The following is a 25776-nucleotide window of genomic DNA, read 5'->3' on the forward strand; positions in this document are numbered from 1 at the left end:
ATTAAAACACGATTTTGACTCAAAATGCAATATACCTGCTTTGCTTTTAATTATGGCAAGCAATCAATGGACATTAATTAAAATTGACTACACTTTTGTATAGCAATTTAAATGACATGAAATTTACTGTACATGCCACAGTGAAAAGCAATGTCATTTGATTTATAAGTTTTTAATTGTGACACAATAACACTGTACCAAATTTAAATGTCCCACTTTTATTTCATCATAGTTAACACATTAGATGGCATTTTAATTTTGCATGAATAATCCTCCATACATTACAAATATTAACAATAATTTTACGATGACTATACCAAATGGCATATAAAAGAGACACAGGCATTACATTAACGCTGAGGTCTAACATTGATTACTTAGATTTGTGCCTGTCTTAGGTATGTAGCATAGCTAGTTTCTTTATAATTTCTTTAAAGCGTGCTGTCCTGGGATTGCAACACTGCACCCTCACGTGGAAGCATAATGAGGCATTATTGGGTTGTGATGTTTCGTTAATGACAGCTTATTGTAATGAACCTGACTAACAATAGCAGCTCAAAAGGATAATAATGTGAATACATCTGTCATGAGGCTAAATTTTTTTTAATCCGGCCAACTCAGATAGATCGAAATGGTACTGCAGAAAGCATATATTCAAGCAAAAATTATCCAAGTAAAGAGTAAGCTCAGCAAAGTGCTTTTTATTGCAACAAGGTTTAAAAATTGGGGAGAAAGAACATGGTAGGCTCGATTTATATGGATGTCACACTAATGTACGATATGGTGTTATGGATGTGTGTGTGTGTGTGTGTGTGTGTGTGTGTGTGTGTGTGTAACGTGCACCACTAATAAATATGAATAATTGGTGCTTATACCGCAATAGATTTGTACAGGTCAGTGTGGACAGATGCATTAAGCCACTGTACCAGTCTATCTCTACAGCTTTTCTACTTCATTTGACCCAATGTGTTTAGTTTCAAATTAAATTGTTCACTTGGTTCAATGTCCTGTTCGTTTTACTCTACATTTATTTGTGTACATAATAAATATATACAGTAAGTTAATGTGTGTGATTGTGTTGTAAAATGAAACAAAGAAGCAGATAAAGGGTTGGAGCACCAAATGTGATCCCAATTAATGTCTGGTTAGAAAAATGAAGAAAAGTAGAAAACAATCATAAGATGCACTAGTGTATGCTTTTCAGACCCTTTTAAATAAGACCTTCTTTCAGGAGAACCTATCTGGTCCAGAATGAAGATATAGCGGGGAAGACGCCATTAGTTTTCCAGGGAGTTATCCTCAATTCTAGGGCAAACGGAAATCATGATAAAGGCAGTGTCATACCCAAATTCTTCCTCGTAACTATCTCAGTCAAACCCAAAACCATGCAACATGTCTGATGCTCTCATGCTTGACAACATATTATTGTGTAGTACAATCAGTTGTATGATATTGTAAAATCTTTCATTGAGTGATTTCCTGCAGCATCACTACAGTGAAATTTACATGGAAGTACTATATGGACTTATTTTATTATTGGTTTTATTATTTTGTTCTGCAGATGTTCTTCCCCTGTTATTTTCTTTAATTTTGTTTGCTTTTTTGGTAATTGTTAAAGATATCTCCATCAGAATAGTTACCAAAATCATTGCGAAAGTGACCTGTAAACTATAAATAAAACTATTAGATTTTACTAGGTTATAAAGTCCTTTCTTGATATTAAAATACTGGAACTCGAACACCCTTCCCTCAAACCTACATTCTTGACAATGTCTAAAGTTTACTATTCTGAGAATACAAGCGCCATTGTTTTAATACTTTTCAGCATTCACTACCTATATACCTCTGGTATAATTATATACCAGAGATTAAAAATTAAGTATGGGCATGATGGCACAGTGACTAATGTTGTACAGACCTGGCTTGCTTTCTGTCTCTGTGAAGATTACACTTTTTTTAGCGTTTTTCCAGGTACTCCAGTTTCTTCCTGATCTTCAAGATTCACAATGTTAGATTATTTGGCATTTCCAGATTGGCCTGTTAAAGAATGAGTGTGATGTGCAACAGAGAGCCCACCCCATCCAGGGTTTGTTCTTGCTTTAAACCCAGAACTCCAAGGTTAGTCCCTATGTATCTAAAACTGCCTTAATAAGAACAGAATGTAGATGGTTAAGTAGGATATTACATAATAACATGGTGCAGTGTGGACAGTGTGGCTGCCAGATGGCTGCAGTTCACCAGGTTTAATATTCAACTCAAGCATTATCTATGTTGATTTTTATATATTTTTTTCAGTGTCCTCCTGCATCCAAGACATGCATGTAAGGATGAATGTTGGCATAGTAAAAGCATGTGAGCATTGCTGCACTCTGCAGTGACCTGGGTTTGTCCTTGTATTGTGCTGTAAGGTTAATTTTCTGTTCCTCATGGCTGTGTAATGGAAAACGTGAGGTCAGAAAAATAGGTAGGAATACCTCTTTCATGAAATGTGAAATAAGAAGAAGAAAAAAAAAAACATGTTTAGTAAAAAATATTTATTTTGTAAATAGAAACGTTGCTGGCTTCCGTAATTTTGCAGCACCATTCACTTTAGTCAGAAAAGAATGGTACAAGGCATATTATCAAACATATTTAGACATTGTTAAAAACATACTGCTCCGACTGACCATGCAAATAAGCCATCTGACACGGTATACATTAGACAAAAGGGCAATGCACAGTGCTTGCGACCTGTTTTATCCCTTTTGTACGTGTTAGGATACTTCTAAGTAAAACACAAAACATGCATGTCCATTAATCCAAAAGAAAGAAATGCATGTTTACACACAAACTCATACATTCTCACACACGCAGCCTCACTTGCTGACCTAGAATAACATAGTCAGAAATATAAACACTGTTCTCACCATAGTGACTCCTAAATAGCAGCATTTTCTCTTAAATCCTTGTTTAGTGCTTGATGTTGCTGTAGCCCCAGTGCACAGAAATTTAAACAATTGAAACTTTGGCTTTTCAATAGTTCATGTTTAACTTCCCAGAAGGCTGTGTTAAATGGGTTCCCTTTAATTTGCATGCCTTCATGTAATTTTTACTTTTTTCACATTATACATTTTTTATTTTAGCTGGCTGAAATGTTGTCCTCAAGTTCTTGTCTTAAACAGTTTTACCAATGTTATTTATACAGAATCAGACAATACATTTAGAAATTTGTCACCAGTTTGCATGCATGAAGTTTAATGTGCCACATTCTTCAAACAGGTCAGCATTTAGGTTGGGTATCTTAAAAATCTGTTTTTTTTTTTACACAGTCACACTGAAGCTTTACACTGGCTGTACTGTATAATACAGTATTCAAAAAGTAATATAAAGGCAAAGATCACTTGTGATGAGGTTACTGTTTTAAAATCCTGATTGAGTCCTGAGATACCGTTGTGGCTACAATGTTCCAAAGCCTGGTAAAATGACTACAAGTGTGGTCCGTGTAGTTGAATAGTAAAGGCTCAATTAGCAAGATAATTCTCAAGATGGTTTCATCAAAAAAAATAAATACAAAATATCAGCATAGAAAATACAAAAATGCAACATAGTTATTAACAAACACTTATGAAACAAGTAAAATATGTATAATAATGTTAAAAGAGTTTAAAAGTTTCTGTCACTTAATGGGCTGATGCTGTTATACTTGGGGCATTACTGGAAAAAGGAAGAGCACCATTTAGATTTCAATCAATTATACTGCACTTCTCCACTGGAAAATTGCAAGATATATTGCACGCCTTAGACTCAGAACCTCTGTTCTTCTGAAAACCGACGTCATTTCACTAAAACTTAGTATAAAACAAAATAGTCATGGCTTGTACAATTGTACGCAAATGGTTGTATTTTAAAATATACTTTTTTTTTTTTCTTGAGGCGACACAGTGGTTAGTACTACTTCCTCACAGTTCTTGGCTCATTTACCATTCTGGTTATTTTGTTCGCCCTACAGTGCACTGGCATATTCAATCCAGGGCTCAAATATGTCTTGCTCTCAATGCTACCAACAAAAATTGGCCCACCATGGCAACACAATGGACAAATCAGCATCAGAAAAGGAATGAACTGATGGATGGTTTGTATTGGGCTTCTAATGCTGTAGTTCACTTAACTAATCATGAACGTCAGCAACACAGTGGCACTGCACTGGTATACCACTATTGCAGAGTTTGTATATTTTCATGGAGGAACCAACACCCACCCAAACACACACAAAAATCTTCCAGAGATGTGTATTGTCAGTTAATTTTGGATTAAAAATTTTGTCTGCTTCTCCTTATGCCAAAAACTTCCAAGACAGGCTTTTGCTCCTTGTAACCAAGAAAATGGATGGATAAATTGACTTTAAGGGGATGGGCTTTTTAAGTTCATTCCCTAAGATGGTTTGGTATCATGTTCATTGTTAGTTGTGCCTGATGCAGCTAGGATATGCAAGAATCCCTGTGAAACTGTACATGAAAAGAAGGAGTTGAGAATTGACCCCCGTGTGTAGTCCAGTGATTTACTACTAATTGGTGTTCTACTTCAAACTTTGTTTTTTATATCTATTGTATTAAATTGGTATTTGATCTAGGATGACTTTTGTGGATGGATGGAGAATTGGCAAACATCTGAATGGCGTGGACAGTTAATCAGCTGAAGTTTCACGCTGTTAGTGAAACCATAGAGGTCAGGTGTCATTCAGCATTTTATGAACAGTTGATAAAAACTTCTGGAAAGACTAAAAGATACATGCAGTTTTTACAATTTAAAAACCAATGTTTGGTGTCAGAAGATGACTCCTCCGTTCTATAGTAATTTGTTAATCACATATGTTTAAGCTATCTGAAGTGATATCCTATCTGTCTCATAAAAGGGTAATCTGATGTCATTGATTAACACATAGTTCAGAGAAAAGTATAATTGTCATTATACGTAGTTTACTGTTCTGAAAGGACTAATTAGGCACCATCAAGAAGTTAAAATATTAAATGTTACATTTCTACTGCCACAGATGGGTGCCCTGCCAGGAGTTGGTTCGTGTCTTGTTCTCAGTTCTGCTAAAATCAGCTACTGGACCCGTGACCATGAATTATGCTTAGTGGGTTTGAGAATATTATATTCTTAATTACAACTCAGGACTTCATACGTGCTGTGCCCTATACTCTTGAAATTGCTCACATGTATTTTGTAGCAGTACCCTCTGTTTATGAATTAAGGCCAAATTGTTTCTCCCTTCCTTAATACAGTATGTGCTTTAGACTGAGAAGAGTTTATTGCATTGTCCAGAAAAGATTGAGAAATTGTCACAAATAGCACCAGTTATTTACGTTTCAGCATATGGCAGGTTGTACTGCTCTTCTTTCTTAGTGCAATGTTTTGCTACAATTGCAAAGTAGAGGATTAAAAGCATAATCCAGTAGCAGGCATACAGGATGGCTCCTGCTATAAGGAAAATTTGTTCAGTTTCACTGAATGGATCTTGAGTTTCCCAATAAATGGTGTAGGCCAGTCCCCCTAGTAAGATAGCAGCCCAAATAGAGACAGGGATGAGTCCAATGAAGTTGACCACAATTTTTCTGCGACCAGATGTGCCCCAGCTGGCTTTGTTGATGGTACAAAGAGCAAAAATTTTAGCTGGGAGAAGGCTGGTCATGTAAAGGAGCGAATAAAGGGACATAAAAATCATTATAATATTTCCACGAAGAAAGCAAGCATATGTGGCTTTGATCATGCCAACAATCTGCACAGTGAGCAAGAAAAGCAAAATATTCCAAATGCGACCACTGTAGAACAAACTGATCACAGTGAAAATCAGAAAAAATGGGAAAAAACCAATAACCACAGACTCGTAGGTCATCCACAGGTTGTGCTTATGAAACCATAAGGCATTGTAAAGCCATTCACGGAAGTAGGACTTACTCCATCGAGTCTGCTGGTTTAGCCACCTCAGATATTTGGTAGGTGTCTCTGTCTGACACTTGGACCTGGCTGTGAATTTGGTCTTGTAGCCCAAACTGAGGATTCTGTTTGTGAGATGACGGTCATCTCCAAAGCTGCATTTACTTCCGAGGAATGTCTGATTGTACCATTTTTCGAGGAACTGCTGGAGGAGTGAGTTACGGTACATCCCTAGGGGCCCACTGATGCACTGAACACAGCCAAAGTAAGACTGGCAGGCTCGCTCAATGTTAAAAGCCATCCAGTAACGCACACTGCTTAAGAAGGAAATCCAGGAATCATACTTGTTTAAAATCTAGAATAAAGCAAAACAAAACCTGTTATTCTTTAAATGTTTACCACTCAATTATTTTGCACAAATTAATAATTTACCTTACCATTTAATATAGTATTATACTGATACTAAAATTTTGACTTCAGTATCGATGCCAGCTTTTACACCAAAATAATACCAAAGAAAATAATGGATATCTTTGTATTTTTCACAAAATAATATCCAAAGTTAATGTTTTCCCTCGAGTAAAGTATGACAAAATTGAACAACCGACTGTATTAACGTAATAGTGGTGCACTCAGTGATGCTCTACATGATGTGAATTCAGGAATTTTATTATTTAGTTGTACATGTCTTTTTCGTTTCCTGAACAATGAACAACCTTGGTTCATACTTTGTAGGGCTTTGGAAAACTAGCAAAAATAATTTGTACCGGCTAATGGATACTCTTGAGCTAGTCGCAGAATTCTACACCCCTGACGTTACTTCATCTTGTCAGCAAACTTATCACCTGCACTTCAGAAAAGGTTATCCACCTGAAGCTAAGTATGTATGGGCCTGGCCAGTGCCTGGATGGAAGACCATTTTCGAAAAGCTTTGGTTAATATTCGAAGAGTTGTTTGTAAGGCCATCGGGGGTGTTTACCCTGTGGTGTGTAGATCCCAAAGTCCCAGTGTAGTAATAGACACACTGTGTTGTAAGAATCGTGCCTTCCTTCAGACATAAAATCATGGTCCTGACAATCTATGATCATTAAAGTTCCCTGGGCATCCTTTGAAAAGTGTAGGGTGTATCCCAATGTTCTGGCTAAATTGCCCCTTCTCACTCTCACTCTGACCCCTTCATTCCCAGTATGGTAAATGTAAGTTTGCAGGAAATTACATTTCTTTGAATTAAAATGGGTAATCTGAAAAATTTGAAGTACAATATTTCTTTTAATTTTTATTGGAAGTTGTATGTGGTCCCTCTAAAGTCCACTTATGCAAATGTATAAGCAAAGCAGTGCTTGAAGTGGATATATATAAGTGCCAGTAACCCTATGTGTTACACTGATGTACTAATGTGAGGAGCATGGAGCAATACCTTTCAATGCTGCATCACAATTTCTGTTGCTTCCCAATTAGAAATTCAAATGCAGTGATTTAAGACCACTGCTGAGCTATTTCGTGATTTAAGCCCTGTGGGTTCCACTTTTAAGTTACCATGCAGCAGAATGGATAACCATGATGAAAGCCAGAACACTAAAAAAATGCTGGTATGCATCTAAGAGTGACAGTAATTAAAAGCAAAAAAATTGAGAAGTACATGCCCACTTCAAGAACTGATGCAAACAGTTTCACAGATGTGGAGAATGGGGCCTCCCTTTAAGCATGACACACATGTAAATATAAATAAGTGCATAGCATGTAAGTTAGCTTAATATTAAATATTGACAAATAAAAAACACTGACTAATTTTCTTTTTTTCTATAATGTCACCAAATTACAATCAAATCCATTAAAGCATTATTGGAACTTTGGGCTGTTTAGTTTCTCTATTGTAGTGAGGGGTTTTACAACTAAATATTGATATCTCGAAATGTCCTTTCTGAGTAGATGCCTACTACCTTAAATGTACCGTCCTAAACTAAATGGGATTAGCCAGTCCAGTCAACACTGCATTCTATCTATCCATCTATCTATCCCGGCCAAATAATACAAAGAGTACACAATATGTGTTTTGCCCTAATTGGGGCTCATCAGGTGTGTGCACCTTTGCTTTCCCTTAAGGGGATCAAAACTTGGAAGTCGGCACCTGAGGCACTACTCGACAGGGTGAAGATCATAGTATTACATTCACAATCTGATTATTTTGATGGTTATAGGTTTTGATTCAGACCAATGAATAAATAGATATATGTGTGTGGGTATATGTACATTATATATGTATGTATGAATGTATGTATGTATGTGTATATATATATATAATATATATATATATATATATATATACACACTTGGACAAAATTGTTGGTACCCTTCAGTCAATGAAAGAAAAACTTAAAATGGTCACAGAAATAACTTTAATCTGACAAAAGTAATAATAAATAAAAATTCTATGAAATTTAACCAATGAAAGTCAGACATTGATTTTCAACCTTGCTTCAACAGAATTATTTAAAAAAATAAACTCATGAAACAGGCCTGGACAAAAATGATGGTACCCCTAACTTAATATTTTGTTGCACAACCTTTTGAGGCAATCACTGCAATCAAACGATTCCTGTAACTGTCAATGAGACTTCTGCACTTCTCAGCAGGTATTTTGGCCCACTCCTCATGAGCAAACTACTCCAGTTGTCTCAGGTTTGAAGGGTGCCTTTTCCAGACGGCATGTTTCAGCTCTTTCCAAAGATGCTCAATAGGATTGAGGTCAGGGCTCATAGAAGGCCACTTTAGAATAGTCCAATGTTTTCCTCTTAGCCATTCTTGGGTGTTTTTAGCTGTGTGTTTTGGGTCATTGTCCTGTTGCAAGACCCATGACCTGCGACTGAGACCAAGCTTTCTGACACTGGCCAGCACATTTCTCTCTAGAATCCCTTGATAGTCTTGAGATTTCATTGTACCCTGCACAGATTCAAGACACCCTGTGCCAAATGCAGCAAAGCAGCCCCAGAACATAACAGAACCTCCTCCATGTTTCACAGAAGGGACAGTGTTCTTTTCTTGATATGCTTCATTTTTCCGTCTGTGAACATAGAGCTGATGTGCCTTGGCAAAAAGTTCAATTTTTGTCTCATCTGTCCATAGGACATTCTCCCAGAATCTTTGTGGCTTGTCCACATGTAGTTTGGCAAATTCCAGTCTGGCTTTTTTATGATTTGTTTTCAACAATGGTGTCCTCCTTGGTCGTCTGCCATGAAGTCCACTTTGGCTCAAACAACGACGGATGGTGCGATCTGACACTGATGTACCTTGAGCTTGAAGTTCACCTTGGATCTCTTTAGAAGTTTTTCTGGGCTCTTTTGTTACCATTCGTATTATCCGTCTCTTTGATTTGTCATCAATTTTCCTCCGCGCCACATCCAGGGAGGTTGGCTACAGTCCCATGGATCTTAAATTTCTGAATAATATGTGCAACTCTAGTCACAGGAACATCAAGCTGCTTCGAGATGGTCTTTTAGCCTTTACCTTTGACATGCTTGTCTATAATTTTCTTTCTAATCTCCTGAGACAACTCTTTCCTTCGCATCCTCTGGTCCATGTTGAGTGTGGTACACACCATGTCACCAAACAACACAGTGACTACCTGGAGCCCTATATATAGGTCCACTGACTGATTACAAGATTGTAGACACCTGTGATGCTAATTAGTGGACACACCTTGGATTAACATGTCTCTTTGGTCACATTATTTTCAGTCTTTTCTGGGGGTACCATCATTTTTGTCCAGGCCTGTTTCATGAGTTTATTTTTTTAAATAATTCTGTTGAAGCATGGTTGAAAAGCAATGTCTGACTTTCATTGGTTAAATTTCATAGAATTTTTATTTATTATTACTTTTGTCAGATTAAAGTTATTTCTGTGACCATTTTGAGTTTTTCTTTCATTGACTGAAGGGTACCAACAATTTTGTCCACGTGTGTGTGTGTATATATATATATATATATATATATATATATATATATATATATATATATATATATAGTGTGTTTTGGTATACTGAATATTTTTAATTGTGCCTCATTGTTTTAGGCATCATATATCAGGCTAACTGGTGCTTTATTCAGGACTGGATCCTGTCTTGTGCCTATTAGTGTGGAGATGGGCTTTGGCTCCCTGCAGCCTTGTATTGAACTTAGCAAGTTTAAAAACTGATGAATAAATGTGTCATTGATTTGAAAAAATAGGATATACTGAGAATATGAAATAAAACCTTAAAAATGTATTATGTCCGGAAATAAAAGCTTGCTAGAAAAACAATTGTTTTCTGAGGAACTGCTTCTATATGACCTGGCAACAGCAAAAATGGAATACTGCTTAAATTATTGCTTAGAAATTTAATACAAAAGCTGTTGTAAATAAAATAAATCTCTTTTTGTTAAACTAGTTTCCTAACAAATGATCCTTTTATACAACTTCAGAATAACTGACCTGAATTTAATCTGTTTTCTGTATTAAGAACATTAAGTATTGAACATTGAAGTCACTTTGAGGCAGTAAAGTGAACAAAATATATTTTTTTCTATGACCCTTCAATAAAGAGGAGCTATAAAGTCTCAAAGGTAAGGCTGTCATTCAGTCAATTCCTATTACTTAGCTCTCAGAGTCCATGTGGCCTTGTCCCAGGTGGGTGTGGGTGTCACAAGGGAATCCAAGCCTCACCTGACAACTCTCCATTATAATTACACCTGCAATGCTTGCTGTAGGGATTATAATATATTGCACAGCTTAACTTTCTGTTTTTTGAACATCTGTACTCTTATTTTTAAAACGGCCCTATCATTTTTGATAGTTCTAATCTCACAAAGTAGCCATGTGCTTTAGATGCTGGCACCCAGGATGACAGCCATGGTAATTTGGTGCTCTGTCTTGTTTCTGTCTTTTTAATCAGTAACATCAGTTTTATGGTTGCTTTGAAAGACAATGCAACATAAATCTACCTGATGGTGTAATTGTTACTATTCTACATTCCTCTTCTCTGTTTCCCCTCCTGTCATCACTGCAGAAGATTTGTGCAGCTTATTCAAAACATTCAAAAGTCTGCAAGGCCAAACCTTATTTCCCCTTTCACACTCAGGCATAGTGCAGACTAGTTATCTACAGTATTTGCACACATGTTCAACCAGTCTCCGGATCTTTGCACTATTCCTGCCTGCTTCAAGACCTCCACCATCTTTTCACACTAGCAAAACTAAAAAAAAAAAAACAAAAGTCACAGGCCAAAACAACTACATACCAGTAGCTTTAACCTCTGCAGTAATTCTGTGGTTATTTTGAGCTACCTTAAGAATGCCACAAAAGACTTCCTGGAAAGCCAACCAGTCTGTGGATGATACAGTAAAATTGGATCTGAGCTGCATTTACCAACACCTTGATAAGTTAGGGACATTTATGAGGATCTTGTTTGTGGAGTTTAGCTGTGCATTCAATACAACTATCCCAGAACTTCTAGATAAGAAACGTATCCAGATCAACTTGCCCAGTTCAATCTGCCATTGGATTGCAAACTATCTTACAAATAGGAAACAGAATCTGAGGTTGGGCACACATGCCTGACCCATTAGCCCTTAGTAATGGTGCACTGCAGGAATGTGTCCTTTCCCCACTACTCTTCTCACTTTATACATATGGCTGTAGCTCTTACGATTTATTTGTCTAACTTCTTAAAATTGCAGATGACATAACACTAATAGGCCTCATTTCAAGCAATAAATCCATATACATACATCATTGTGGTGCAGCCACACAGGGCATCACATATTCAAAAGACTTCCCTCTGGCAAATGTCTTTGTGCAGTGAAAGTTAAAACAACACGTCACCCAAATAGTTTTTGTTTTCCATGTGCACTTATTCTGACTAATCAGGTCTGAGCATCTACTCAGTATCTGTGTATACCTGCACTCCAGACTACCTGGATATTTTATTCGTACTTTGTCTCTTCATTTTTTGTATTGCTCTATGATATTTTATCATTTCATATTTATCTCTTTGTACTCTGTGTTGTCCTTGTAGGTTGCACCAATATTAGCAAGATAAGATGTTAGTGTATCTGGCCAACAAAGTGTTTCTGAGTCTGATATTCCTAAATACCAGCTGAGACTAATGATGATTATTTTATGTGTAGGTTATACCAGTTGTCACTCACCTGAACATCTCCACCAACTCCACCTACTTTGGGGTCCGTCTCCAGGATTCTAATCATTTCCATGGTGCAGGCTGGATCGAGGACCGTATCTGAATCACACACCTGGTCAAAAGACACGTAAACTACGATAACTGAGTGGTTAAAACAAATCATGTAGAAAGAAATTACGTGACATGTAAATGCAGGACATATCTAAAGGCTTTACCTGAAACTAAATTCCAGATTAACCCATTCTAAAAAGGACAAACCAGTATGGGCCAAAGTTGACCATTATGATGAAGTTGTTTTGATATGAGGTGAAAAAGTAGTGAGAGGAGAAAGGATAAACTGCCACCAAGTGTTCAGAAATGGTGGATACTTTCTTCACTGTTTTCCCAATGCTGTTTCTTTCAACACATTGCTAAAAAAGAAAAAAATACACTTTTGTTCACCTGACCTAATTTTTTCATTCATTTATTTCCTATGTTTAATGTCTTATACTGCTGTAGTGGAAAAAGTCTATTTTATTTGGCAGGAACAGGGCTTTAGAAACCTATTAAAAAGGCAGTGGTCAAAAGCCTGAAAAACCAGTAAACCAAAATCGTTGTTGAGTCTTTTCCCTCTTAAGTCACACTCACTGGTACCATGTAAGTTTTATTTTTAATCTAAAACTTTAGACTTCAAGAGAAGTGTGTCACCATCTTTAATACCCATGGGATGCTGATGTCACGATGCCCGATCACTGGGAATCACATGGTATCAATGGAGATGCATTGTAAGCTACAACATAACTGCTGTAACCTAAATGAAAACACAATGGAGGCAGTTGCACTTAACAAAATGGTGATGGAAAATTACAATAATAAAATAACATTAAAAATGTTAGATGTCATAATGTGCAAAATCAATAGCCCCCAAACCATTACAAACATTTCTTGCAGAAGTAGCCCACCCTTCATGTGATTTCAGTCAATCACAGGGTACACACACACAGTGGATCATTTTACAGTGGCACATGAACCTAACATACTTGTGTGTGGGCTGTAAGACTAAACCAGAGTACCTTGAAGGAAAAGCACACCGACATAAAGAGAATGAAAAGACTCCACACAAGCAGCCGTGAGCCATTGTTTAAACTCAGGTCTCTAAAGTTTAGACAGCATTGTTAACCTCCTTTCTATCAAAAAACATTCAGCAGTGTGTTCTCTGTTTTGGAATTATTTGTGTCTGAATACTGTGATAAATATGGTTGTTTTTTAAAGCCATCAGCAAACAAGGAATATACTATAAAATAAGAAAAAAGTAGATTTTGTTACAATAAATACAGCGCTAACTAATTGAAGTTACTTGGCAAGCTTTAGATCCTTTTGAAAACAATCTGGCATAAGCCCTTGAGTTTTGAAAAGTAATTAACACCAGCCAGTTAGGCTATACTTTTCAGCCAGGCCTTCACCCTGAAGTCTTGCCAGTTGTAGCCTGCTCGTATCACAACCTCGCCTAATCCATCATCCATTCTTGTTCCTGACAAGTATAACAATTATTTCTACTCAGTTTTAATTCCCACCACACCTGTAAATTTTTCCCAGCTCATGATAGCAATGGTCATTCAGAAAATGACTCAGTTATTACTATGACAAGGAAAAGTATTTAGTATGAAGCTACAGTCATCTATGCATGAATCTGTCTATGAAGCCAGCTTAAACCACTTTTCAATTGGGACTCCATTGAGACATTTTTATTACAAGGTAAACATTAATGCTTTATGTCAGGTTAAAGGTGCTTGGGCTGGAACCCATCAGCAGGGACCAGTAATAGGATTGGCGCACAGACACACTCTCTCAGACTGCCATTAAGCAGGTGTTTCTCTCTGGTGCCATTTTTAAATACGTGGTTAGATTTCCATCAGCTACAATGACATCAGAGCGCAGATGGAGTGTGAACACTCGGAGGATATTACTTCAGTTGCTTATATGCAAATATCAAAAAAGTGGGAAGGAAGTGCAATGTCTTGTCAATTAAAAAACTGAGAATGATTAAGAGTGCCAAAAAGAGCAGCCACTTCTTCCATATCTTTCATGTGTGATGTGTGCAAATCTAGAAATATCTGGTTGCATACATTTTGATGTAATCAGTGAACAAGTAACACCTTTTATTTTTTTTCTTTTTAGAGTTCCTGCCAGTGATGGTTGGTATTGGAAAAGTGGCGATAGAATGTGACAAAGAAAAAAAGCAAGTACAACTGTTGCAAAGAGATGATAGCAAGTTCCTGAACAGCATTTGATGGTGGTAGGCACTGGAGGCAGCAGATTTCCTTGATTTAACCTCTTAAATGCAGATCACACACCTTTCACTCTGCAGGTTGTTGTACTTTGCTTTTCATTTTTACATATGATTTATATTTCTGTGCAATTAAGTTAATGCATCCATCTTCAAATCCAGTGCAGGGTGCAGCCATGCGTGATGAGGCTATTTAGAGTCAACTGTTAACCTAAGAAATCAGATGGAGTGAAGGGCTAGAATATTCCTTACCTTTTTTTCTAAAACATTTAGTTTTGTTTGACTAGCATGTGTATGACTTATTTTAATTGTCATATTTTAGTGTTAACTAAGTTACACATCATTAAATTACTATGAAGTAATACATTGTGTTGATTCCTAAAATCTCATCTCCACTGTCTATGATCCAAATCTTGGTTCATGCACTGTGTGTAGCTACATGCAGAGGTGGCTTTTGCGGGTGGCGACTAGGGCAATCGCCCCAGGCCCCATGCCTGAGGGGGGCCCAGTGATAGGAGATTCTTTTGTCACCACCAGCTCATCATACAAATATGCGGGGCCTCTGCAAGACATTCAAATCCGTTATAGACTGAAATACGGTGTGTGGTGGATTTCTTTGGAAACCACTCATAAACGAGGACTTGTTAGTTTAGAAGCCTTTCCCAGCATCTATACAAATAACCAAGAAAGCTCTTAGCACAACATTTTTGGTTTCAAAATACCGTAATAATTACGCCCTTCAGTTTCGGATTTACACAGGGTCAGCAAAGAAGGCGACGCTAATACCATGCAGGTGTCTCCAAATGGCCTTATCTCGACTCTTCTTTCTTTTTGAAATATAGAGTGAGAAATCATGTTTCTTGCTTTTGGGTGAAAAGAGTCAAGAACAATTACAATACGTAATGTAACCAAATGGCCAAGGGTACCTACATAAGGCACAATGTTTTTTAACAATAATAAGGCGTACATCATTAGAGGCGGACAAGCCCATGAGCGCGGTGGTACGGTATATAGCCTACACTTAATGGCTCTCGGCCCTGCATATGACACTCGCCCAAGGCCCCGCGTACTCCTAAGGCCGCCTCTGCTATATGTCCTGCTCATGTAGGTGTGAGCTTTCTTTGGTTATTCTGCTTTTCTCCCACATTCCAAATGATGTTTTATTTCAAGTAAGTGACAGTTCTGAATTGTGTGTCAAATTGCTCTAAGGTGGACTGGCTTACCGAGCCCACGAATTTGCTTCTGTATTGGCTCCAAGATATTTTTCAGCTCTCTGCTTCTACTGAATAGGAGAAGGAGGGCTCAGCAAAGAAATTAATAATTTGCCAAGTCTGTTTTTACTCATTGCTGCAAACTTTGGCAGTGTGCTTTGATAAGTTTGTTAAACATACAACCTTTATTATGTTAAGTCCTACAGGACACTCTTGGTGCTTGTAGATGCTTGCAACTGTTGATATGTCATCAAAGGTTTATGTGTAGGATGATGCGAGTTCTTGATTTCAAAAGATTTGTTTATCGTGGGAAAATAACTTTTTAAAATTATAGTTCTGCACACATCAAGCAGAGCAGCGATTAAAATCTAGGTGCTATGAAATCATTTATACAAGGCATCCATTGCAGTTTTTCTTACAAGGTGTCCTACACACAATGGGGACTTTCAAATGATGTAATTTTATGGTATATTTATAATCACACACAAAACACTGGTACATTTGTATAGATAAAACTAGAATTAAAATAGAAGGGTACCCTTGGGGTCTTTGCATTGCACATAGACATTTTCAATCCCATGTAATCCAATTAAGGTTGTGGGAGGCAAGACCCTATCCTAGCAGCAGTGGGCAAAATGTAGGAAACAGCGAGGGTCAAGGTACAGGCCATCATAGAGCACATTTTCACAGACGCCCACCTCAGTTAATGTGACCTCCACATCTTTGTAAATGTGGGGAGGAAAATGCATGCAGATATGTGGAGAAGCAACCTGGCATGGGTTTCACTTGATCTTTGAGGCTGCAGTGTCAAACTAATTTAACTAGCTTGATAATAGTGCAGTGCATGTTTAGCCTTACAGTTGCAACACCCTGGGTTCAGACCCCAGCCTGATAGCTGTCTTGGTTGTGTTGGCATGTTTCTCCTGGGATCCTCTGTTTCTTACCACACCTGGAAGACATGCGGTTTGGGGTGTATGGGTGAGACTAAATTAGCTTGTGTGTGTGTTACATTGGGCTTACATCTTGTCTGGGGTTGGTTGCTGCTTTGTTTCTGATGCTGCCATAATAGGTTCCAGGCTCCTATGACCTTCAACTTCATTTAAATTAGTTTAGTGTTATGTTTTAGTCAGCTCTATAGGCTGGGGTTCAAATTTTTGTTTTCTGTCTTTTTTGTTCATTCATTCATTCATTTTTGTTTATATTAATTTTATTTATGTTTATTTACATTTGTTGTTGCATTTGATTTTGTCTATGCATTGTCACGTGTGAGTGTCAGTGGATCATCCTCTGGGCTCATCTGAGGTACATAATACCACTTTGGGATAAGAGAGGACACTGGCACTAATCAAGTCCTTTTCCATTCCCTTCACAGTGCCAAGAAGATGCCCAGCTAGGGCAGTTGACTCCACCCTTCCCAATCTCTCACCTACAAATCACAAGGTTGCAGGAAAGAGGTGTCACTCTGTGATCAGAGTACAACTCAGGACAGAGCTCTTATCTTGTGGCCTTCACCAAAGAAATAGATTCCATAAGCCCTTAACTGGCTCCTTATTTTTGCATGCTTTGATTTAATTTCCATGCCACAGAGCATTTGTTTTGTTTTCTGCTTACAACGATTAAACTTAAATTGTTGTTGCTCTCTTGACCACAGTAGCCATGCCTAGACTATGTGCCTTGTGTTTTGTGGGTGGAACTACCTGCCCATCACTGCCAGGGACAGCCTTCGGCTGTAAAGGCATGGATTTCCTACAGTTCCTGGCAGCTCATTTCAGATGTGCTTGGAATTGATGAGTTCTTGTGATTTTTGTGAATTTTCTTGTCCTAGTTTGATTTTCTGGATTTCTGACCATTTTTTTCTGTTTTTTGATTTCACCTTGGATTTTATATTAGGACTTTGTTCACATTAGATTGATTTTATTGTTACAGGCAATTCCTTCTGTGTTCCAAGGAACTTTCTTTTGTGCATCAGTGCATTTTTGGGAAATTAAACTTTTTATTTTATAAATAAACTGTTTGCCATTCATCTAGCTGGGGTTTGATGGCAAATTCCCCCCTAGTGGGGATTTTTGGAACTGTTTGGGACTCCTAGTTCATAGCATTTAGAAGACTGATGGGGGCACTAATATAATGTAATATGCTTAAACCCCTTAATCTAATTCAATGTCAAAGGTGGCTGGAGCCTATCCCAGCAGCTTTAAACATGAAGAAGGAAGCAGTACTATAAAAATCATCAGTCTATCATAGCTTCTACTCACACACCTATACCTGCACTGACACTGGACCAATTTGTAATAACTAAAAATCTAATCTAATCTAATAACCAGCATGTTTTTGGGGTTTTGGGAGGAAGTTTAGAGAATTCAGATGTTTGTTTCTTACATTCATAGAACTAAAAACTGTGCCACCCAAATGAAAGGACTAAATAAAATGAAATGTCTTCGAATTTACTGTACTGGTACTCTGTTGTAGCCAAAGGGAATATCTGAATGTGGCGTTTTATTTGAGCTTCTCATTCTTTTTGCCAAAAGCCGAATGAATTCAGAATTTATTGGCATTCAGTGTATCTGTAAAGCCAGCATACACTGTGGATTTTTGGTGCCAAATGCTTTATTGCTTACTTGTCTGATTTTGAGGGGCTATTATGAATGTAAAATGGATTTAGCATTCAAGCAAAAGAAGCTTTACAATGAAGGCACTCTTCTCATGTGCTCAGCTGTTGTTACAGCTACACCAGATCGAGAGACACATAATGAGTCTCAGAAGAAAAGGAACATGTAGTATTTACAGATCTCTGGTAGCAAGGCAAAATACTAAACTTTCAAAAATTCTATTTGGTTATTATTGGTGTCTTGGTAATTATCTCTTCCTCAACACTGCCTATGTGGAGTTTGCACTTTGCTTTCCTTGAGCTAGCTCAGCATTCTCCATTTACAGTAAGTACTTGGGGATTAGATATACAGTGGTACGGAAAGTATTCAGACCCCCTTTAATTTTTCACTCTTTGTTATATTGCAGCCATTTGCTAAAATCATTTAAATTATTTTTTTCCCTCATTAATGTACACACAGCACCCCATATTGACAGACAAAAAAAAAGGATTTTTGAAATTGTTGCAGATTTATTAAAAAAGAAAAACTGAACTATCACATGGTCCTAAGTATTCAGACCCTTTGCTCAGTATTTAGTAGAAGCACCCTTTTGAGCTAATACAGCCACGAGTCTCCTTGGGAAAGATGCAACAAGTTTTTCACACCTGGATTTGGGGATCCTCTGCCATTCCTCCTTGCAGATCCTCTCCAGTTCTGTCAGGTTGGATGGTAAACATTGGTGGACAGCCATTTTTAGGTCTCTCCCGAGATGCTCAATTGGGTTTAAGTCAGGACCATTCAAGAACAGTCACAGAGTTGTTGTGAAGCCACTCCTTTGTTGGATGGTAAACCTTCGGCCCAGTCTGAGGTCCTTAGCACTCTAGAGAAGATTTTTGTCCAGGATATCCCTGTACTTGGCCACATTCATCTTTCCCTCGATTGCAACCAGTCGTCCTGTCCCTGCAGCTGAAAAACACCCCCACAGCATGATGCTGCCACCGCCATGCTTCACTGTGGGGACTGTATTGGACAAGTGATGAGCAGTGTCTGGTTGTCTCCACACATACTGCTTAGAATTAAGGGCAAAAAGTTCTATCTTGGTCTCATCAGACCAGAGAATCTTATTTCTCACAATCTCAGAGTCCTTCAGGTGTCTTTTAGCAAACTCCAAGATAGAACTTTTTGGCCTTTGACCTAAGGCACACAGCTAAAATAACGAAGGAGTGGCTTCACAACAACTCTGTGACTGTTCTTGAATGGCCCAGCCAGAGTCCTGACTTAAACCCAATTGAGCATCTCTGGAGAGACCTAACTGCTGCAATATAACAAAGAGTGAAAAATTGAAGGGGGTCTGAATATTTTCCATACCCACTGTATTGGTCGACTCAAAGCTGGCCTGGCGTGTAAGCAATGGTGCTTTATGGCCCTTTATTTAGCTAATCAGTTCAGAAATTGGTTAGACAGATAAAAAATGTTGTCCCTATGTAAAATCAATGTTAAATAATAAAACGTGTGGAGACTGGACAGCTAAAGGAATATCAGAACATTACTGTGTTATTATTCAGTATATTGTAACACTAGCAGTAAAGAGGTAAATTTCATCCATTGAAATATGACAACTTATACATAAACTGTTCCTGTTCTACGTTTATAAAAATAACAATATCTGCTTTCAGGCAAAACAACAGTAGGATTTTTTCTAAAAAAAAGGATGTAAGCTTCAAATGACATTTTCTTTGCCTTCGGCTGCCTTTTGTTTCTGCTGTCTGTCTTCTCAGCTTTCAACTGGAAGCCATATCTGCTTTGTTTACAATTTATATTTCCTTTTTGATTCTTAATTTATTGTGGAACCTTTTGTTGGTATGATATTTTCAGCCATGCCATTCTTGTCACACCTGTACTATAGCCAGTTATATCACTCTGAGACTTCAAGGTGGTCCATCTGTTCCAATTGCCAATTTTAAGAAATTGTTTTTTGCTCTGGTGATTTATGGAGAAAATAAGTAGAGATCTGATTATTTACTTTAGTTTTTATTTTTTGTCTCAGTTGGCCAGTGTCTGTGTTCAGTGCTAGGTAGTACAGTACTGCAGGGTGTTAGGTGTTCTGTCTTATACCTCTGAGTTCATCTTCTCCCCATGTTCACTGATGTGGGTTAGGTATACTGTTTTACAGGTCCTGGGGTTTCAATTCAGTTTCCAGAAAGTTCACTATTCATGTGAAGTTAAAGCCATGTCTGAATGGCCTTTTTAGTAATTTTCCAGTTCCCTTCCACTGTCCAAAACCACAGACCTTACATAATTTGGACACATGTGAGTGAGTATATCCTACAATTGACAGGCATCCTTTACATGGACATGTTCAAAGAGAAAGGTAGTGTGCATACATGGAACGATTTGGGGGAGAGTAACAGAGCAAGATGCAGAGGATAGGAAGATGTGGAAAAAGATGATCTGCTGTGGCAACAACTAACAGGAGCAACGGGAAAGATGAAGAAGATTATAGGAGCTTAAGGTTCCAGCAGGTGTTAAATAAGTGCAGTTGTTCTTTAATCTGATATTATTCGTAAATTAAATAATTTAAATTTAACATAAATGGGTTGAGCAGTTTAATGATCCAAATTTTAAAAATGAGGCAACTAAAATTGAACGTCCTGTTTGATGTTGGACTTTTGGTAAAATAAGTTGGATGATTCAGTCTTCCTTGAAGGCTATGTCTGCAGAATATGCTAGCTGATCCAGCACCTCGAGCTCAGAGTTGCTGACCTGGAGGAGTAATTTACTGACCCTTTGTAGTGGGGAATTGGTGGACCTGGCCCAGGTGTCCTTTATGGAGATGGAGTGCATCCCCTAAGGTGCCGCATGAAGAAACTCCAGACCACACAGAGATTTATGGGGGGTATTTACAGTCAGGCGTAGGGGCAAGGCAAACTATCCAGGGGCATCAAGCCCAGAATTGGAAGTGTCAAACAGTTTTCACAACCTTATGGAGTAAGACCATTACTCTGAAGACACTGGGTAGGGTTGATAGGTTCTTGATTGTAGCTTTGTTACATCAAGTTTTCGTTATCCATGTTAAAAGAATGACATGCATAAGGGGAGGCTGACAGTTCTTAAATCCTAATTTAAAGAGTTAGGTGCTAAGCTAAAGAGCAGAACTGACAAGCTAGTCTTCTCTGAAGTTTTGCCTGTGCCATGCATCAGTCCAGATAAGACTGAGAAGATTACATTACTTAATGTGTTGCTCATATCTTGGTTTTAGGATAGAAGGGTATAAGTTTATGTGTGAACTTTTTCACCATTATGGGTTAAATTTGAACAAGAAAGGCACCAAGTTAAGTTAAGGAGGAATATGATTAGGTTAGTCAAAGATTGTTTAAGCTAGGGAACAGGAGGACAGGTCAGGCCAGGTTTAGAACTGTACATGAGGAGACAAACAATGGTGTAAAAACAAATATGCAAAGTAATTTAATTTCTAGCTCAAAGTAAAATATGTAACCCTTTAAAAATATCTTGCCTGAATGGTAGGAGTCTCAAAAATAAAACAAGTGAGTTGGAGTTGTCTGTAGCTAGACAAATTATATTATAGCAATAACAGAAACCTTGCTAATTAACAAAGATGGGAATAAGTATAACATAGAGGGATAAACATTTTTTTGAAAGGATAGAGGGAACAGAAAATGTGTGTGTGTGTGTTTATGTCAAACTGAATTTAAATGCATGACTTCTTCAGGTGGATGATGAGCCACATCTTAGTGAGGAAGTCTGGTTTTGGCTGGAAATAATGGATAGAAATAGAGGCCTTAATTTAGGAGTGTGTAATAGACTGCCCATTGCAAACAGTAACTTCAATGTGAATCTTTAAATAATATTAAAAACACAAGTTTCAAGGGGGATATTATAGTCATGAGGGACTAATATTAACTGGGCTAACTTTGCAAATAGCAGAGTACAAGAGGAGTGTTTACAGTAAATGTACTGAGACATTATTTTTAAAACAGTGTGTTAAAGCACCAATAGAGGTGAAAGTAGGTCTGGATTTAGTATTTTTGAACAATCGGGATCAAATTAAAGGTGTAGAGGTGATTGAACCACTAGGGTTTAGAGACCATAATATAATACATTTCTCTGTATTTTGGAAGAGAGCGGATGCAAATACTAAAACTATTAAGTTTAACTTTGGTAGGGCAAATTTTGAGCAGATGCTGTAAATTCTGAGGAGGAAGCCTTTAGTTGTGGAGACAGTTGAGGAGCAGTGGAACAGGTTTAAAAATGTTTCACATGTAATGCAGGACACGTACATACCTAAACTTGGAATTAGTATTACATTTTTAAAAACTCTACAGTGGGTTAATAATAAGTTGTAAAAGAAGCTGCAGAGGGAAAAAAAAACAGCTGTATACGGTGTGTAAGTTTAATAATTCCAGTGAGAATCAGAGGGTGTTTGAGAACATGAGGGCAAACATTAAGAAGGGTATTAGGAAGGCTAAAAAGCAGTTGGAGAGGAATACTGCAGATTAGGTGAAAGAAGGAGAATCTTTATATTTTAGTAGTAAAAGAAAAATCAAGTAGGAAGTGAAGTGCATCAGCAATAATAAAGGGGAATTAAAAAATACAGACAGTGAAGTAGCAGATGCTCTAAACTCATATTTTTCTGAGGTTTTCCCATGTTAGGAAGTAGATAACCTCTCAGCAGTAAAAAGGACTACTCAGGAGGTTCCGAGTGATTTGGGAATTGCAAGAAGAGAAGTACTGCTTAGATTAAATAGGCTAAAATCAAACAAATCACCACGACCAGATCATATTTGTCCTCAAGGTTAGCAAGTACATATATAAACCCTTGACACACATTTTTAGGAAGTCACTCTGCACAGGGGAAGTTCTGAGGGAATAAAAAATGGCAAGTATCTTGTTATAAAAAAGGGTGATGAGGCAGAACCAAGCAACTGTAGGCCAGTAAGATTAACGTGCATCAAGATATTATTGATAAAGTTGAGCAACACTTGTCATTAAAAAGAGTTTTATTGAACAGCCAACATGGGTTCAGAAAGAGGGTGGTCATGTTTAGCTAAAATGCTCGAATTCTATGAGGAAGCAACAAAAGCATGCAATCAGAGTGGTACATATGATATTATTTATCTGAACTTTCAGAAAGCATTTGATAAGGTGGCACATGAGAGCTTGGGAAACAAGCTAAAAGAAAGTGGGAATTCAGGGTGTATTGTGCAGATGGGCACTGAATTGGCTAAAAACAGGGAGCAGAGGGTGGTGGTGTGTGGAACCCTGTCAGAATTAGTTGAAGTTAAAAGTGGTGTTCCTCCATGGTCAGTGCTGAGGTCGATGATATTTTAATATATATATATATATAAACTGCTCAAAAAAATTAAAGGAACACTTTGAAAACACATCAGATCTCAATGGGAAAAAGAAATCCTCCTGGATATCTATACTGATATAAGGAACGAAAGGATGCCACATCGTTTGATGGAAATGAATATGATCAACCTTCAGAGCCCTGAATTCAACGCCCCAAAAATCAGAGTGAAAAAATTATGTGGCAGGCTAGTCCATTTTGCCAAAATTTAATTGCAGCAACTCAAAATTGTACACAGCACTTTGTATGGCCCCTGTGTTCTTGTATACATGCCTGACAACATCGGTGCATGCTTCTAATGAGATGACAGATGGTGTTGTGGGGATCTCCTCCCAGATCTGGACCAGGGCATCACTGAGCTCCTGGACAGTCTGAGGTGCAACCTGGTGGCATTGGATGGACCAAAACATAATGTCCCAGAGGTGTTCTATTGGATTTAGGTCAGGAAAGTGTGGTGGCCAGTCAATGGTATCAATTCCTTCATCCTCCAGGAACTGCCTGCATACTCTCACCACATGAGGCCAGGAATTGTCGTGCACCAGGAGCCACTGTACCAGCATAGGGTCTGACAATGGGTCCAAGGATTTCATCCTGATACCTAATGGCAGCCAAGGTGCCTTTGTCAAGCCTGTAGCGGTCTGTGTGACCCTCCATGGATATGCCTCCCCAGACAATCATTAACCCACCACCAAACTGCTCATGCTGAATGATGTTACAGGCAGCATAATGTTCTCCATGGCTTCTCCAGACCCTTTCACTTCTGTCACGTGCTCAGGGTGAACCTGCCCTCATCTGTAAAAAGCACAGGGCACCAGTGGTGCATCTGCCAATTCTGGTATTCTATGGCGAATGCCAATCGAGCTGCATGCTGCTGGGCAGTGAGCTCAGGGCCCATTAGAGGACATGGGGCCCTTGGATCACCCTCATAAAGTCTTTCTGGTTGTTTGGTCAGAGACATTCACACCAGTGGCCTGCTGGAGATCATTTTGTAGGGCTCTGGCAGTGCTCATCCTGTTCCTCCTTGCCCAAAGGAGCAGATACTGGTCCTGCTGATGGGTTATGGACCTTCTATGGCCCTCTCCAGCTCTCCTAGAGTAACTGCTTGTCTCCTAGAATCTGCTCCATGCCCTTGAGACTGTGCAGGGAGACACAGCAAACCTTCTGGCAATGACACGTATTGATGTGCCATCCTGGAGAAGTTGGACTTCCTGTGCAACCTCTGTAGGGTCCAGGTATCGCCTCATGCTACCAGTAGTGACACTGAGTGTAGCCAAATGCAAAACTAGTGAAGAAACAGTCAGAAAAGATGAGGAGGGAAAAATGTCAGTGGCCTCTACCTGTTAAATCATTCCTGGTTTGGGGGTCATCTCATTGTTGCCCCTCTAGTGCATCTGTTGTTAATTTCATTAACACCACAGCAGCTGAAACTGATTAACAACCCCTCTGCTACTTAACTGACCAGATTAATATCCCATAAGTTTCATTGACTTTATGCTATACTCTGATTAAAAGTGTTCCTTTAATTCTTTTGAGCAGTATATATATATATATATATATATATATATATATATATATATATATATATATATATATATATATATATATATATATTAATCTAGACTCCTTTGAATCATTACAGAGGAACATGGACAATTTACAGGTTTGGGAAGATTTGTGGCAGATAAAATTAAATGTAAGTTAGTAATAACATTTTTACTTCCAATGTGTAATACTTTAAGTTTGATTACACAATGAGTGGTCTGAATCTTGAAAGTACACCTTATGAGAAGGATTTATGAGTCGGAGTGGACTCAACACTATCAACTGCCAGACCATGTTCAGAAGCCATTAAGAAAGCAAACAGAATGTTAGGTTATTTAGCATGATGTGTAGAGTACAAGTCCAATGAGTTTATGCTAAAGCTTTATAACGCACTGGTGAGGCCTCATCTGGAGTTCTTGTGTGCAGTTTTGGTCTTTGGGAATCAAAAAAGACATAGAAGTGCTAGAAAAAGTCCAATGAAGAACAATTATGCTGATTCTAGGACTAAATGGGATGAATTATGAGGAAAGATTTAAAGAGTTGAGCCATTTCGGTTTAAGCAAAAGGAGATTAAGAGGTGACATGACTGAAGTGTTCAAAATTGTTAAAGGAATTAGTACAGTGGATTCAAGATTTTAAACAGATTATCATGATCACAGGGGCACAGTTGGAAACTTGTTAAGGGTAAATTTCACAGAAACATTAGGAAG

At 38.0% G+C, this 25776-nt stretch overlaps 1 protein-coding gene and 1 long non-coding RNA gene across 3 annotated transcripts in view; one reads left to right on the forward strand and one right to left on the reverse strand.

Moving 5' to 3' along the window:
* Positions 1-2033: 2033 nt before the first annotated feature.
* The window catches only part of LOC120535580, a 60837-nt gene continuing 37094 nt past the window's right edge, over positions 2034-25776 (forward strand). Inside the window, exons 1-2 of one of the 2 annotated variants that reach the window (XR_005634924.1) lie at positions 2034-2118; positions 14246-14435. This is a non-coding gene — a long non-coding RNA (uncharacterized LOC120535580). Of the gene's footprint in view, positions 2119-14244; positions 14436-25776 lie in introns of those variants that run through there. The other variant, XR_005634923.1, reaches the window with a different exon arrangement.
* has3 (hyaluronan synthase 3) overlaps positions 2520-25776 on the reverse strand; it is a 30742-nt gene continuing 7485 nt past the window's right edge. The window contains exons 3-4 of the mRNA XM_039763516.1: positions 12099-12200; positions 2520-6271 (exon numbers count right to left, since the gene is read on the reverse strand). Of these exons, the coding sequence (XP_039619450.1) occupies positions 5342-6271; positions 12099-12200 (1032 nt within the window). The 3' untranslated portion in view covers positions 2520-5341. The remainder of the gene's footprint in view (positions 6272-12098; positions 12201-25776) is intronic.

The sequence above is a fragment of the Polypterus senegalus genome, chromosome 9 (genome assembly GCF_016835505.1).
Source record: "Polypterus senegalus isolate Bchr_013 chromosome 9, ASM1683550v1, whole genome shotgun sequence".
Lineage (NCBI taxonomy): Eukaryota > Metazoa > Chordata > Cladistia > Polypteriformes > Polypteridae > Polypterus > Polypterus senegalus.